Source organism: Salvelinus alpinus, chromosome 17 (genome assembly GCF_045679555.1).
Source record: "Salvelinus alpinus chromosome 17, SLU_Salpinus.1, whole genome shotgun sequence".
Classification (NCBI taxonomy): Eukaryota; Metazoa; Chordata; class Actinopteri; order Salmoniformes; family Salmonidae; genus Salvelinus; species Salvelinus alpinus.
In genome coordinates this window covers 2,120,156-2,137,354 of record NC_092102.1, presented here as the reverse complement: position 1 = coordinate 2,137,354, position 17,199 = coordinate 2,120,156, and the positions used below count along the sequence as shown (strand labels likewise).

At 41.2% G+C, this 17,199-nt stretch overlaps 1 protein-coding gene across 5 annotated transcripts in view; it reads right to left on the bottom strand.

Moving 5' to 3' along the window:
* The window catches only part of LOC139541950 (retinoic acid receptor alpha-like), a 221,263-nt gene that overhangs the window by 115,002 nt on the left and 89,062 nt on the right, over window positions 1–17,199 (bottom strand). For all 5 annotated transcript variants that reach the window (XM_071346878.1, XM_071346882.1, XM_071346880.1 and 2 more), the window contains one exon: window positions 7,341–7,918. In XM_071346878.1, coding sequence (XP_071202979.1) covers window positions 7,341–7,485 — 145 coding nt within the window. In that variant the 5' untranslated portion in view covers window positions 7,486–7,918. The remainder of the gene's footprint in view (window positions 1–7,340; window positions 7,919–17,199) is intronic.

Here is a 17,199-nt window from a genome sequence, read left to right as displayed (position 1 = left end):
ATTCTCTCGTGTGACGTTTTAGGACTTTACTTACATGTTTTAATAAGACGAGAATATTTCATGGGTACCGAGTGTACACCTTAAGCACATGTGTGTTCCAAATATGCCCATCTCGATTTTTTGGACATTTCTTATGCATAAATGAAAACATGAAAATAAAACTTCACTAAATAATGATGATTGTTAGTCCTGGAGGTCTTTCCTAATTCCCAGTTATATTAAAGCTATGGGGGTTTCTATGGCAGAGTTTACTCACAGGCCAAGACTCTGATACACAGGTGCACGCACATGCATTTGAACAGACACGCACTTCAAAGCCATAGAGCAGATTTGAACCACACACACACAAAATATTAACTTGAGTCCCTATACAACATGTAATTTAAGAAAGTATGTAAAAATGACCATTGTTTAACCAACATTAGCCTATTCCTCTTGCGTGTCTCTAGAGCCAGGTACACTGGAACATGTCTAGCTACAGCAGGCCTCTGTATAATTCATGGAGACAGTTTAAATCAAAGTTGTATGACTTCATATTTTGATGAGTCACACACAGAGCAATGGCGTGAGAAACCTTGACAATGCCTTCACGTAACCACCAATTGAAAATGTGTTTTTCATGCTAGCAGTCGTGCCTGCATGTCACAGTCTCACAGCAGCAACATAACTTGGTGAACGACAACACGATAATAGATCAGCTTACATTTTTAAATGCATTTTGTTTTATTTGACTGTTAAATGAACCTTGCATTGTTATACATAAGTGTCAAATTTACAAAAATGGCATCTATCTCAGGAGGGCTTAAATCAGGGGTGTCAAACATACGGCCCGCGGGCCGGAACCGGCCCCCAAGGAGGTTCGATCAGGCCCGCAGGATAATTTGAAAGTGGAAAAAATGCATAAAAGACATGGAATTAATATTTTTAATTCGCTGCAATTCATGGATTATCCGCTAAGGGGCGCACTCTTTCCATCAGAGTAGAAGACAAGCCGCATCACTGAGACAGACTGAAAACAGCAGACGGTATCAATGCGCCATCTGCTGCTTGTTACGACGTTGTTAATACCTTGGTCTCTACCTCTCCGCTACACCCTCATTAGCCAAAATGTCGTTATCCAAACGGAGAAAAGTAGATAAGGAGTGTAGAATCTTCAAAGAAAAATGGACCACGTCCTATTTATTTACAGAGATGCACGGAAAACCTTCGTGCTTGGTGTGTTTGCAACAAGTTTCGGTATTGAAGGAATATAATATTCGAAGCCACTACGAGACTCATCACAGCGAAAAATATGACGGCTTGCAAGGACAACTGAGAAGAGATAAGATTAACGAATTGCTGGCGGGTCTGAGGAAACAGCAGTCAACTTTCATCCAGAGCCGAGAAGTCAGTGAAGCAGCGGTAAAAGCCAGCTACCTAATTGCTAGCGAAATAGCATTAGCATCGAAGCCGTATTCCGACGGTGACTTTGTTAAACGATGCATGATGAAGGCGGCTGAACTTGTATGTCCCGAGAAGCGACAAGCTTTTGCCAATATTAGCCTGACGAGGAATACTATAGCAGAGAGGATTTCGGAACTATCGGCAGATTTAGACAGTCAATTGAAACAGAGAGTCAAGTCATTTATTGCATTTTCCGTGGCAATTGACGAGAGCACTGACATCACAGACGTGGCCCAACTGGCCATATTTATTCGAGGAGTTGATGAGACATTGACTGTTACTGAAGAGTTTCTTGAGTTGGTGCCAATGATGGACACCACAACAGCCGAGGACATTTTCGGCTCTGTCGTTGCTGCATTGGACAGAGTTGGAGTGGACTGGTCCCGCGCTGTCAGCCTGGCTACAGACGGCGCGCCATCCATGGTCGGAAAGAAAGCAGGTGTCGCGACAAAGTTCAAAGACAAAGTACAAGCCCTTAATGGAGGAGATCGTTTCTGGACATTTCACTGTATTTTGCACCAGGAGGCATTGTGTTGCAAGTCGCTGAAAATGGACCACGTCATGGAGGTGGTTGTTCGCACTGTAAATTTCATCCGGTCCAGAGGTCTGAACCATCGTCAGTTTGACAAACTTCTCAGCGACAGCAACATTACCCACAGCCTGCCATACCACACTGAAGTGAGATGGTTAAGCCGAGGCGCTGTGCTGAGGCATTTCTTTGATCTACGAGAGGAAATCGGACAGTTCATGGAGAAAAAAGGAAAACCGGTGTTGGAATTACAATCTCAGGAATGGCTACGGGACCTTGCATTCTTGGTTGATATTACTGAACACTTGAACAATCTGAACAAAATGTTGCAAGGCCGCAAAAAAGTTGTCACACAGTTTTCTGACAACATACATGCATTTAAGTTGAAGCTGACTTTGTGGGAGATGCAACTGGCAAATGGCAACCCTGCTCATTTCCCCTGTCTGAGAGATGTGTGTGTGACCAGACCTGATGCGGACATGAAACGGTACAAAGACAAAATTGCAGGACTACTGCGGGAGTTTGAGAAACGTTTTCAGGTATTTGGTGAACTTGAGACAGAATTTTCAGTTTTTCGCTCACCTTTCACAGTTAAAGCTTCTGATCTGCCGGTCGAAATTCAGCTAGAGATAATTGATTTGCAGTGTGATGCAGATTTGAAGGGCAAATTTGCCTCTGTAGGTCTGGACAGATTTTATCAGTATCTACTACCAGGGTACCCCAAATTAACAGCCCTGGCTGCTAAAATTTTGTGCATGTTTGGGACAACCTACCTTTGTGAACAAATTTTCTCAGTGATGAATATCAATAAAACAAAAATGCGTTCAAGGCTCACAAACAAGCACTTAAATGACATTCTGAAAGTGACAGCTAGTCAGGACATGACACCTGGTGTTGATGCACTTGTACAGGCCAAAAGATGCCAAGTTTCAGGAACAAATACAAGTCCAGACTAGACTAACACCTTTAAAATGCTGCCTTAGATACTGTTTGCATTGAAAGAATACAGCTCTGTGAAGATGAATCCTTACTGTGGTGATTTAAAAAATGTGCACTTTAATGTTAGTCAGCAGCTTCAAAACAAAAGTTGTGTGATGGAATTCTACTGTTCATACAACTCCATAAATTTTCAGTATGTATTGTATGTGTATGTATGTTTCATGTATGAAGTTTACAGATTTACAGGACAGGCGAACACTTTCTTCATTACACATTTAAAATCACTCTCCTTAGTTTGTAAGGTGTACGCAGGGATTACATTTAGATTTTATATGCGTATGTGTAAGTGGTTTAAAAATTCCTTTCTTTAAAAGTCTCATTTAATCTTAAAGTGCATTACTATATTTTTCAGTACCAATTAAAGTTTTGTGCCTTTGTACAATCAGTGGGATCAGTTGCAATGCATATTTGTGAATGATAAAAGTAAATTGCACATTTGTCTAAGGAAATATGAGGTGTTTCATGAAATGTTTTGTAAAAGGATAGTTCATTAAATTTCAATATTTTCCTAATGTTCTTGTGCTTCTTTACACCAAAACAAAGGAAAGACATGATATTTTGGTTATTTATAGCAGAGTATGGTATAATTTTAATGGTCCGGCCCACTTGACATCTCCCTAGGCCGTATGTGGCCCACGATGCGAAATGAGTTTGACACCCCTGGCTTAAATGGTACAGTACCACAAAAAGCACTCCCTCTATACAGAATGTAAATTACAACAAAGCAATATTGTTCAATGTTATCAATAATACCTTTGCATAATATTGTAGTCTATAGTGTATATTTTTCCACCAAACCATTGGATTCGAAATATTTTAATGGGTAGACTTGCTTTTATCTTCACTATAAATCATTGTTTTTCCAATTAAGCCCAATATTCTCCTATTATGCCCGCTTTTCATTGAAACCCATGGCGTTTGTGTGTCGATTTCCCTAATATTCACTGAACATGAGCATAACTGTTTTTAGTTCAGATTTAAGTTGATTAAAAACACACAAAAACTACAGTTATGCATATTTGGCATCTAGCCATGGTGCCTTTACCAAGATTAGAAACAATTAGAAACCTATGTACTCTCTCCAAGACGTTTGGAGTGGACAGGTAGTCGCTGATGCAGAGAAGAATAAGATCAGGGTTGAGGGATAGAAGACCTACAAGTGGTGGATAAAAATGCAAACAAAGGAGGGACAAGAAGATGATTATTGGGTGAAGACTCCATTGTCATATTGTCGTCTTACATTCATCCAAGTGATTATGTTTTTTGGTCCACCACCTATACCTTTTTAATACACAGTAGAGGGAGATTTGAGAATATCTTCAGACAGGATTTAGGACGAAAAGGAACTCATTTAAAAGAATAGCAGTACAGCAAATGTGAAATCAGCTTTCAGATAATTAATTGAAAGTTGTGTGTGTTATTTTCTTTGTTGCATGGCTTCTTATCCACAGAGGGCCAATGTGGGTTAAGGTTTGTGTTCTAACTAAGCAATAACACACCTGATTCAACTAATCATGTCTTGATTAAAGTGTATGACTGGTTGAAATCGGGAGTGTACTGTTCTCTGTGATCTCTGTGGATACGATTGGACACTCCCCTAATATGAGTTCTAATATGAGTTCTACTTTCATAATGAATAGTAATGATCCGTTTATTTTAATAACTTTAAGGGAGATTAATATAATTTTACATAAGAAATGTCCGCTTGTACATTTGAAAATGAATTAAACTAGATTATATAAGAGGTGGTCTTATTGGGAACACAATTTCCACCTGAATGACGTGCCCAAAGTAAACTGCCTGTTGCTCAGGCCCTGAAGCCAGGATATGCATATAATTGGTACCATTGGAAAGAAACACTTTGAATTTTGTAGAAAAAATAATGTAGGACAATATAAAAGTCTAGATATGGTAGGAGAAAATCCAAAGAAAAGCCACGAAGACAGGACGCATCTGCTAAAAATCGGTTTTCTATTGAACATACTTCTTTCCGTAAGAAATATTATAGTTTGATTACATTTTAGGGTATCTGAGGAGTCAATAGAAACGTATTTTGACTTGTTGAAACAAAGTTTAGGGGTAGATTTTCAGATTCCTTTTTCTGCAAGTTGAACGAGTGGATTACTCAAATCGATGGCACCAACTATACAGACTTTTTGGGATATAAAGAAGGATTTTATCTAACAAAACGACACTACATGGTATAGCTGGGACCCTTTGGATGACAAATCAGAGGAAGATTTTCAAAAAGTAAGTGAATATTTAATCACTATTTGTGAATTTATGAAACTTGTGCCAGGGGAAGAATATTTTGATGTGTGGCGCCGTCCTCAAACAATCGCATGGCATGTTTTCGCTGTAATAGCTACTGTAAAATTGGACAGTGCATTTAAGCTTTCAACCGATATAAGACCCTTATGGGTATCTAAATGTTTAGTATCCATAATTTATTATTATTTATTTGAATTGCGCCCCCTCCAGTTTCACCGGAAGTTGTTCCGCTAGTGGTATGTATTATCAGGATTTTAATCAAATATGTGTACGTCTTTTTAAAAACAGGTTATAAGTAAAGTCATAACTTCACATGAGAATCTTTCATTTTATATACACTTTTCTTGAAATTAGGGCAGCATACTTCGATTTTGGGCTTAATTTGTACACATACACTATACAATATCAGTTCTCTGTATGACAAGTAGTATGGAGCTGCGGCTCGGAGTATATTTTCTTCATACTATGTAATGCATTCAATGAATTTGGTGATGTTTTTTCCCCTGTTCAGAGAAATTAGTCATTGAAGTTTAGGTTTATGTCCCATCCAACATCCTGATATTACCAGGTTCTGACCACTAGACGGTGCTGTTCCTGCCATTAGGCTTAATTTCTCAGACATCAAATTATATTTCAACAAAATAATGTTGCAGGAATACTAAGCTTAACAGTTTCTAACTACAGAAACAATTTCAGAACAATCTGAGATGGTGGGTGTCATGGCTTGATGAAATGATCCAGAAACTATTGTGTCAATGAGAGAGTGTACGTGTTTGTGTGTGTGCATGAGTGAGAGTGAGTGAGTGAGTAGGAAGCGGTGGTCAGTGTCCCAGGAAGTGTTTGTGCGGCTTAAGTGAAGGAACCCCGCCACCCCTCTCGTTAAAACACTGGGAGAGAGTCCTGACAGACACATGCGCCACACACACACACACACACACACACACACAAAAGGCCACAAGAGATAGCGATGCAGTGTCCACACACACACACTGTACCACTACCATTCGAATGTTACTTATTCAAATTGAATACAGATACAACTCAAATGAGGAATAGGATGAGAAGCATGTCCCAGTCTTTCAGGGCTCAATGCGGAAGTGGACATGACTGACTGCTAATCACAGTTCCTCCTCTTGCTAATCCCATTGAACACCATGCTAATACGACCAGATGGAAAGTCAATACACTGACCCCGAGCAACCTGGCTGACTACGTCTCTCATAACAATATGTAGTCATTTTACATAGGCTAGATAAGGTTGGCTTTAGTGGCTTGTCCATTTCGAGATGTCAGGTTGATTACCCTGTCCTCTTGTCCTGTGTGATCTAAGACGTTTTCATGGTGTGTGTGTGTGTGTGTGTGTGTGTGTGTGTGTGTGTGTGTGTGTGTGTGTGTGTGTGTGTGTGTGTGTGTGTGTGTGTGTGTGTGTTAGAGAGGGCCTGAGTATTGAGGACGGTGAGTGCTGTAGGCAGTGCGGCGCTATGCTCGGGTTACAAACACAGTCTTTCATGTGGGACTGGTCTAAAACAGGCCAAGATGAAAGCTCACTCCCCCGCACAATAAAATCTCAGCATCTGTTGATTTCCTGTCTCTCCAACATCCGATCCTCAATAACCAAAAGATAGCCAAGCTAAATAGTTTGATGCAAAATATGCCAACAACTGCGGGACACAGGTAACATTGCAATTATATCATTCCATTCCCGCCATCAGCCTCTACGGATGATCAGACAGCATGGCACAGCAACATTTTCTCTGCTAATGAAGACAACTTTTTCTGAGGAGCAGACACCACTCGGAGCTCAGTGTTATTCCTCTTACCTCGAACATTCCAAAAAAGACAAAGCCGGAAGTGTGGTGTATCCAAGATGCCCGCACAACCAAAATCTCAAAGCCTTCAGTGCCAGATTGTTTCTGCAATGTTTGGCATGGCAATGACAAAGGAGTTGGCTATACCAAAAAAAACTGGCTAATATTCTGAGGCAAGCCAGACAACAGCACAGTCAAAACAAATGCACTTTAGCAAGCACCAACACCACACCACACAGTCAATTGAAACAGCAGAGAGAAGGTTAAGGAAGTACGGTAGGTGTACTTACTGGCTGACGAGGGCGTGCTGTAGCTACTCAGGGGCAGGCCGGGGGGAGAGAGCCCCCCCAGCATGTGGGGGAAGAAGTAGGAGTAGTGGGGCATGGGGAAGCCGTTGAGATGGGGGCCCGGGACCGGGTTGCCCTTCCCAGCCATTTTGGCTCAATCCACCGCCACCGATGACGACACCCAAAACACTATACTGTGGGCAATACAGGGCTCAGAATGGTGTCAGTGTGGGTTATGGAGTGGCTTTAGCCCCCATATGGGCGACAGACATGCGTGGTATTCCAGTGGCGTTGTGACTGGAGAAATGCCCTCTGAATCAGGCAACTGGAGTTATAGTATTCCCCAAAATGTCCGCCTGTTTGTTACCTCCTTTGACTGATGGCGAGGAGAGGTGCAGGATAGTGGTTATGAAGGAGGTTTTGACCCTTCACAGTCAGGGTATAGTAGGTCTTCCACTGTGGAGTCGGTTCCAGAGATGGGGAATACGTAGAGACATGGTGACTATGAAATAGTCCTCTCTGGTATAGCTCTAACTCGTTCAGTGTCTCGACTCTCTTTTTGATTGTCCTTCAATCTTCACCTAGAGAGAAAGATAATTAAAAATGTTGAATCCCCTCTGGGACAATATATACACCACAAACACACTTTGAAAAAAACATGACATGTCAGCCCTGGCATCTATACCCTCCTGCAAAAGAAGCTGTGGTTAAAAGGTCAACTGCAACACACACCATCCCAGCGAGAGAGAGAGAGGAGCGAGAGAGATAATTATATAAAGAAAACATATATTTTCCCTCTATTTAAAAGCTCGGGGAAAAACATGCATCTACGTGACTCTAATGACTGGAAATGTCTAGTCTGAAATGGTAAAAAACACCCATTTCAGGGGAATGATCTTAAGGAGCATTAAAATCCATGAACAGCATGCAATGGGTATGTGATAGCTCGACCAATACACACAGTCATTACCAAGGCTGGAGTGAAAACCCTGGGGGAATGTTACTGAGACATAAATGAAGCAAAAGAAAAAACTTTGCTAATTATGACTGTTGTTAGTCCCCGAGGTCTTTCACAAACAAACACAAACACACACACATTCAAAGCCATAGAGCAGGTGCGCACACACACTCTTCACTTGAGTCCGTATACATCACGTAATGTAAGAATGAATATCCAATGTTACCAACATTAGACAAACAGAATACAATACACTCAATTCTAGCCCATTTTTAGGCGTCTCTCTAGCTACAGCCTAGTACACTGGAACATTGTCTTGCTCCAGCAGGCCTCTGTATAATTCATGGAGACCGTTTGATCAAATTTTTATATACATGACTTCATTTTTTTGACCGTAATGATCTCGTTATGAGTCAGGGGTCTTAACACAAACAGGGCAACGGCGTAAGAAACCTTGACAACGGGGGGGACACAACCACCTAAGGAAGACGGATATGTGGCGTTTGGTAAAAAAGGATTGCTCAAGCGAGCATTACACATGAATCAAGCAAGGAGGAAAATTGTTTTTTTGTTGTTGAAAATGTTAGGAAATTAAATTGTATTTGTCACATGCTTCATAAACAACAGGTGTAGACTAACAGTGAAATGCTTACTTAAACTTCTTGTCAATAGGGGGGGCGCTGTTTTCACTTTGGAAAAAATCATGCCCAAATTAAACTGCCTCGTACTCTATTCTAGATCGTACAATATGCATATTATTATTACTATTGGATAGAAAACAGTCAAGTTTTTAAAACTGTTTGAATTATATCTGTGAGTAAAACAGAACTCATTTTGCAGCAAACTTCCATACAGGAAGTGAAAAATCTGAAAACGATGCTCTGTTCCAGGGCCTGCCTATTCAATTGCCTAATATTTATCGATATGCATGCACTTCATACGCCTTCCACTAGATGTCAACAGGCAGTGGAAGGTGGAATGGGGTGTCTAGCTTGATCTGAGGCCGAACAAGAGCTTTTGGAGTGACAGGTCTGGAAATTTCTTTGTCTTCTCTGGCGCGCGAAGTACATCGACATTGGCTTCTGAAAAGCGTTCGGTATACACGGCGGATATCTCCGGCTCCGTTTTTATTTGATACATATTAGAAAAACATCATAAAGTAGGTTTTTTCAACCGAGTTTCATCAGTTTATTCAACGTTTTATCCTCGACCTAGGACTCCTTGTACAAGATTCTGATGGAAGCTCAACAAAAGTAAGAACAATTTATGATGTTATTTCGTATTTCTGGGGAAAATGTTGATTCCTCTTCTCTGCCATTTTGGCGGGCGCAATAACGCATGCTGTTTGTTATGGTAAAGTTATTTTTTTAAATCTAACACGGCGGTTGCATTAAGAACCAGTGTATCTTTCATTTGCCATTAAACAAGTATTTTTATGTAAAGTTTATGATGAGTTCTTTGGTCAGATTAGGTGAGTGTCCAAAATAGCTCCGGACATTCTGGTGAATCGATGCTACATATTCACAACGTATAACCAAGGGTTGCAGCTCTCAATATGCACATTTTTTCGAACAAAACATAAGTATATTGTATAACCTGATGTTATAAGACTGTCATCTGATGAAGTTGGTCAAGGTTAGCGATTAATTTTATATATTTTGCTGGTTTTTGCGAATGCTATCTATGCGGTGAATAAATGCGGTTGTGTGTTTGATGTAAAATGTAAAACATTTTAAAAATCGGAAATGATGGCTGGATTCACAAGATGTTTATCTTTCATTTGCTGTATCGGACTTGTGATTTCATGATATTTATATGCTATTATTTACTTGTGGCGCTATGCTAGGCTATGCTAGTCAGCTTTGAGGAGGATGAGGATGAGGATGCTCCCGGATCCGGGATGGGTGTTAAGTAAAGGTTAAGGGCCCTTACCAACAACGTAGAGAGAAAGAGAATAGAGAAATAGAAAATTAAACATGTAATAATAAATACACAATGAGTAACGATAACATGGCTATATACACAGGGTACCAGTACCAAGTCGATGTGCAGGGGTGCAAGGTAATTGAGGTAGATATTAGAGGTCGACCGATTAATCGGAATGGCCGATTAATTAGGGCAATTTCAAGTTTATAACAATTGGTAATCGGCATTTTTGGACACCGATTATGGCCGATTACATTGCACTCCACGAGGAGACTGCGTGGCAGGCTGACTACCTGTTATGCGAGTGCAGCAAGGAGCCAAGGTAAGGTGCTAGCTAGCATTAAACGTATCTTATAAAAAACAATCAATCTTAACATAATCACTAGTTAACTACACATGGTTGATGACATTACTAGTTTATCTAGCTTGTCCTGCATTGCATATTCATTTATCATCGAATCACAGCCTACTTCGCCAAACGGGTGATGATTTAACAAGCGCATTCGCGAAAAAAGCACTGTTGTTGCACCAATGTGTACCTAATCATAAACATCAATGCCTTTCTTAAAATCAATACACAAGTATATATAAATAAACCTTTCACAACCAGAAGACCCACTTATAATTACATTTCATCAAAATAGTTTAACCTACTTTTTTTGCAATAGTCACTGACCTGGCGTTCAAGTCGGTCTATGAAAATGCCCTTTTTTGTTACTAATTTAACCAGAACCATGCACAATGCACATTCACTAATAATGACCAACTTCTTGTAGCAGCCATAAGAAGTGAACACAGATCTCAAACAAATCAAGCAAAAGCCTGTGTGCTAGTGAGTTGCCAGCTAATCTTATTTCAAGATATTTCAAGATTAGCAAACTTGGATATATTTGCTAGCTAAGAAGGTAGAACAGTTGAATTGTTATCAACACACCGTTCTGTCCGTCTCCAACTGTTTTAACAGCATGCTAGCCTGTCCACTTTGTTCCGATGTTGAAATCAAGTGCCCTACCTTATTTCTCAGAATGATTCCTTATATAATTGTGTTTTAGGCTTATTGCACATTTAGAAAACACAGACTAGACAGCTAGTATAACGTTCTTTGGCCAAAATGCTGCTAGCGGTACATGGTACTGCAATGGCGCATGCGACAAACTAAGAATTCATTTTACAGAATCAAATGTTTATTGATTCGAGATAGAGAGAGTGTGTGTGTACACAGGATTTTGGCAATGAGGCCCTTTATCCATTTCCCCAGAGTCAGATGAACTCTTGGATAACATTTGTATGTCTCGGTGTCCAGTATGAAGGAAGTTCATGGTAGTTTCGCAAACCAATGAGAACTAGCGTTAGCGCAACGGCTGGAAGTCTGTCTCGCAGACATGGTCTATATGGGGCCCTGGTGTGTCCGTCTCTCCATCAGGCTGAGAGCATGGCTTTATAGGCTCTGATCCGTCTATTAGCTGCCTTATCTTTTATTGATCGGGGCCAAAGTGCTCTCCAAATCACCCTGTAATATGGCTGGGCAGCCGGATATACAAGGATACCACAAACACAAGCGGATACATTTACATTTACATTTAAGTCATTTAGCAGACGCTCTTATCCAGAGCGACTTACAAATTGGTGCATTCACCTTATGATATCCAGTGGAACAACCACTTTACAATAGTGCATCTAACTCTTTTAAGGGGGGGGGGGGTTAGAAGGATTACTTTATCCTATCCTAGGTATTCCTTAAAGAGGTGGGGTTTCAGGTGTCTCCGGAAGGTGGTGATTGACTCCGCTGACCTGGCGTCGTGAGGGAGTTTGTTCCACCATTGGGGTGCCAGAGCAGCGAACAGTTTTGACTGGGCTGAGCGGGAACTGTACTTCCTCAGAGGTAGGGAGGCGAGCAGGCCAGAGGTGGATGAACGCAGTGCCCTTGTTTGGGTGTAGGGCCTGATCAGAGCCTGAAGGTACGGAGGTGCCGTTCCCCTCACAGCTCCGTAGGCAAGCACCATGGTCTTGTAGCGGATGCGAGCTTCAACTGGAAGCCAGTGGAGAGAGCGGAGGAGCGGGGTGACCTTAGTTCTTCCAGAAGCTCTGTGCTGGATAGACACACACAGGACACACTGATATAGTGACAAACAAAAAGGAGGACACTGCACAAGGGCTGTATTTGCATTAGCTAAAGAGCTTTAACGAGCATCTTTAAAAAGCCTAAGAGTGCTGGTCTCTTTTTTTATTTCACTTTTAAAAACCTCCCTACCACCCACCTGTAAAACTGTTGTTTTGAGCCATATTAAGAGGACGTAGGCTTCATAATAGCCAAGGTTCAGTTACGTATCGGTCTGTTTCACATGTAAAAGCAAATCATATAACCATGATATGTGTAGGCTCACACAAACAAACACACAATCATGAAAATGCATTAACATCCCCTATAATACATTGACTGAAAAACCATACAGGACTGCATATTTAGATGAAAATTGGCAAATTGCTATGTGGTCTATCACAAAGCCATCTGGCACGTATGTCACCTCAGCTGGCCATTTTGAAACATAAGTTACGTGACCTTACAACAGACCCCTTGTACGGAAATACAGATGGACTGGAAATCCATATTGCGCTGCATATTTAGATACAGTAGCTTAGGCTATTGGTTGTGTATCAACAATGTGCTAACTGAGGCCAGAATAAAAGATTGCAGGCTGAAAATTGGTCTATTGCCAATGTATTCAATTACCAAGCCATCTGGCATGTACATAATATAATTAAATACAAATTTAGCAGACTCTAATCGAAAACAACTTAGTCATGTGTGCATACAGTTTTTACATAACACCCACTATACTGGTGTTGTAAGAGCCATGTTCCACCAACTGAGCTACAGACGACCACGTCACCTAAGCCGGCCATTTTGAAACACAAGCTACTTGACCTTTAAAACAGTCTCATTGTACAGAGAACAGATCTCACATCTAGCTTATCTCACTGCATTCGAGAGATCTCCTTCTCTGTATGTTAAGTCATGGAAACCTGGGAGAGAGATTGGTCTACAATTCACTTAAAGGTGACTGAATGTATTGTAGGTCACACAAGGTAACATAAGGTATTAGTGTTGCACAGTATACAGAAACGTCGGTACTTTTTCCGATACAAAAAAAAAGTAACTGTTTGGTACTGAATTTGTTATATCTCCGATACTTTAATTTTAATTTGTTTAATTTCGTACTTTTTACCCCTTGGCTATCACAAAATTGGTTTGAAAAATTGGTAGTTAGTCTTGTCCCATCACTGCAACTCCCATATGGACTCAGGAGAGGCGAGGGTCGAGAGCCATGAGTCCTCCGAAACACAAGCCTGCCAAGCTGCACTGCTTCTTGACACAGTGCTCGCTTATCCCGGAAGCCAGCCGCACCAATGTGTCAGAGGGAACACCGTACAACTGGCGACTGAAGTCAGCGTGCATGTGCCCGGCCCGCCACAGGAGTCGCTAGAGCGCGATGGGACAAGGACATCCCGGTTGGCCAAACCCTCCCCTAACCCGGACGACGCTGGGCCAATTGTGCGCCGCCTCATGGTTCTCCAGGTCGCGGCCAGCTGCGACAGCCTGGGATCAAACCCAGGTCTGTAGTGACGCCTCAAGCCCTGCGATGCAGTGCCTTAGACCGCTGCGACACTCGGGAGATGTTTGGTACTTCTGTCAAATGTGTCTCACGTGATTGAGAGGACCAATTCTGTGTCAGCGCAGCACCTTTATAGCATGAAGAGCAATGTGCCTGCTCCACTTCATTGCTAGAGCTGTCTGGGCGGCATTGGCTCCCCACTCATGCTGCACAGAAGTTTACACACTTGAATAATGCAACACGGTATGTAGAAATGTTGAAACTGTTTATTACTGTTCGCAAAACAATGTCCATACAGGCCAGAACACTTTTGTGCAAGATGATACCGGTAGCTTCCAAGTTTGTAGGTTAACTTTCCTTGCTAGCTTGCAGTTGATTTCCCTACCCTAGTACATTGTTTGTGATAATATGCTAAACATAAAGCAAAATATGCCGATTTCAAAGCAGATTGTCACCGAAAACTTGATTAATTCACTTAGACTCCCTAGCCACCAAAAACTCCTTCGACTCCTGTCTGGTTTCCTCTAGATTCCATAGCCGAAGTCAGATTCCACAGCCACATTCTGAATCGTGAATGACATCATTCATTTCTTTGAGAAAGCACACACTTTTATAAAAAAAGAGATTGCTTCTAGTATGCAAACGCTGTTTATCAGTACAATAAAATATGTGTTCTAGCAGTTGCCAATAAAATAAGTGTTAAATGGAAGGGATTGTTTGTCATTTGTAGCCCCTTGAAATCAGCTAAAACAAGCTCAATAACAATGCATGCACACACTGCTTATGAATAATATGCATTCATCTACATTGTGAATAGACCTAGTCTACATCTTGATTTACCCAGTTTATCAATATGGATTTACAAATCAAATAAATTACCATTTTGTTGTTACCAAAGTTTTACTTATCTTCATCCAACAATAGACAAACAGTCTGCTTAAACTAATAACACAAACAATTCTACATGTCCATGTCTTTATTGAACAGACTGTGTAAACATTTACAGTGTAGGCTGCAAAACGTATGTGAACTCTTGGATTTAATAACTGGTTGACCATCTTTGGCAGCTAAAACCTCAAAGTTTTCTGTAGTTGCGGATCAGACATGCACAATGTTGGACCGTTCCTCTTTACATAACTGTTTCAGTTCAGCAATATTCTTGGGATGTCTGGTGTGAACCACTCTCGAGGTCATGCCACAGCATCTCAAATCGGGTTGAGGTCAGGACTCTGACTGAGCCCTCCAGAAAGGAGTATTTTCTTCTATTGAAGATATTTTGATGTTGATTTACTTCTGTGTTTTTGGTCGTTGTCCTGTTGCGTCACCAAACTTCTGTTGAGCTTCAAATTGGCAGACAGATAGCCTTACATTCTGCAAAATGTCTTGATAAACTTGGGAATTCATTTTTCCGTCGATGATAGCAAGCTGTCCAGGCCCTGTGGCAGCAAAGCAGCCCCAAAACAACTCAACTTTAGTTTAATCCGTCCACAGAATATTTTGCCAGGAGCGCTGTGGAACATCCAGATGCTCTTTTGCGAACTTAAGACGTTCAGTAATGATCTTTTTGGACATCAGTGGCTTTTTCCGTGGTGTCCTCCCATGAACACCATTCTTGTTTAGTGTTTTTTACATATCGTAGACTCATCAACAGAGATGTTAGCATGTTCCAGAGATTTCTGTAAGGCTTTAGTTGACACTCTAGGATTCTTCTTAACCTCATTGAGTATTCTGCGCTGTGCTCTTGCAGTCATCTTTGAAGGATGGCCACTCCTAGGGAGAGTAGCAACAGTGCTGAACTTTCTCCATTTATAGACAACTTGTCTTACTGTGGACTGATGAACATCAAGGCTTTCAGAGATACTTTTGTAACCATTTCCAGCTTTATGCAACTCAACAATTCTTAATCTTAGGTCTTCTGAGATCTCTTTTGTTTGAGGCATGGTTCACATCAGGCAATTCTTCTTGTGAATAGCAAACTAAAATGTTGCTATTCACAAGAAGCACGTGTTTTTATAGGGCAGGGCAGCTCTAACCAACATCTCCAATCTCGTCTCATTGATTGGACTCCAGGTTAGCTGACTCCTGACTCCAATTAGCTTTTGGAGAAATCATTAGCCCAGGGGTTCACATACTTTTTCCAACCTACAATGTGAATGGTTAAATGAACTATTCAATATAGACAAGAAAAACACAATCATGTGTGTGTCATTAGTTTAATCACACGGTGTTTGCCTATTGTTGTGACTTAGATGAAGATCAGATCAAATGTTATGACCAATTTATGCAGAAATCCAGGTAATTCCAAAGGGTTCAAATACTTTGCCACTGTAGGCCTACACACACACACACACACACACACACACACCTTCCCCCAACCCTTATCTCCCAGTTTACCATCTATAACCCAACCACAGCAAGCCCATTCTCCTCCCAGTCCCACATGTGATCTATGTGTTATATGATAGGGAAGACATAGAAAGTAAGTGCTATGGAGGATGGAGCCCTACAGTACTATTATACTGTACAGTGCTGAACATCCTTGTGCTTTCAGGCTGCAGAGCGATCAAACGGACAGCTAACCGTGGAATAAAAACATACACACATTTGTCTAAAGTTGAGGGAGCGTGCAATTGGCATGCTGACTAAAGGAATGTCCACCAGAGCTGTTGCCAGAGAATTTAATGTCAATTTTTCTACCATAAGCCGCATCCGTTGTTTTAGATAATTTTGCAGTACGTCCATCCGGCCTCACAACCGCAGACCACATGTAACCACGCAAGCTCAGGAACTCCACATCCATCTTCCTCACCTGAGGCATTGTCTGAGACCAGCCGCCCAGACAGCTGACGAAACAGAAGTATTTCTGTCTTTAATAAAGCCCTTCTGTGGGGAAAAACTTATTCTGATTGGATGGGTCTGGCTCCCCAGCGGGTGGGCCTATGCCCTCCGAGGCCCACCATGGCTGCGCCCCTGCCCAGTCATGTGAAATCCATAGATTAGGGCCTAATGAACTCATTTCAATTGAATGATTTTATTATAATGAACTGTAACTCAGTAACAACTTAACTTCTCTAGGATAGGGGGCAGCATTTTCACGTTTGGATGAAAAGCGTACCCAGAGTAAACTGCCTCCTACTCAGTCCCTAATATTATTATTGGATAGAAAACTCTGAAGTTTCTAAAACTGTTTGAATCATGTCTGTGACTATAACATAACTTATTTGGCAGGCAAAACCCTGAGGACAAACCATTCAGATTTCTTTTTTTTTAGGTCACTCTTTTCAATGGGGTTTCATTGGGAATCCAGATTTCTTAGGGACCTTCCTGCAGTTCCTATCGCTTCCACTGGATGTCAACAGTCTTT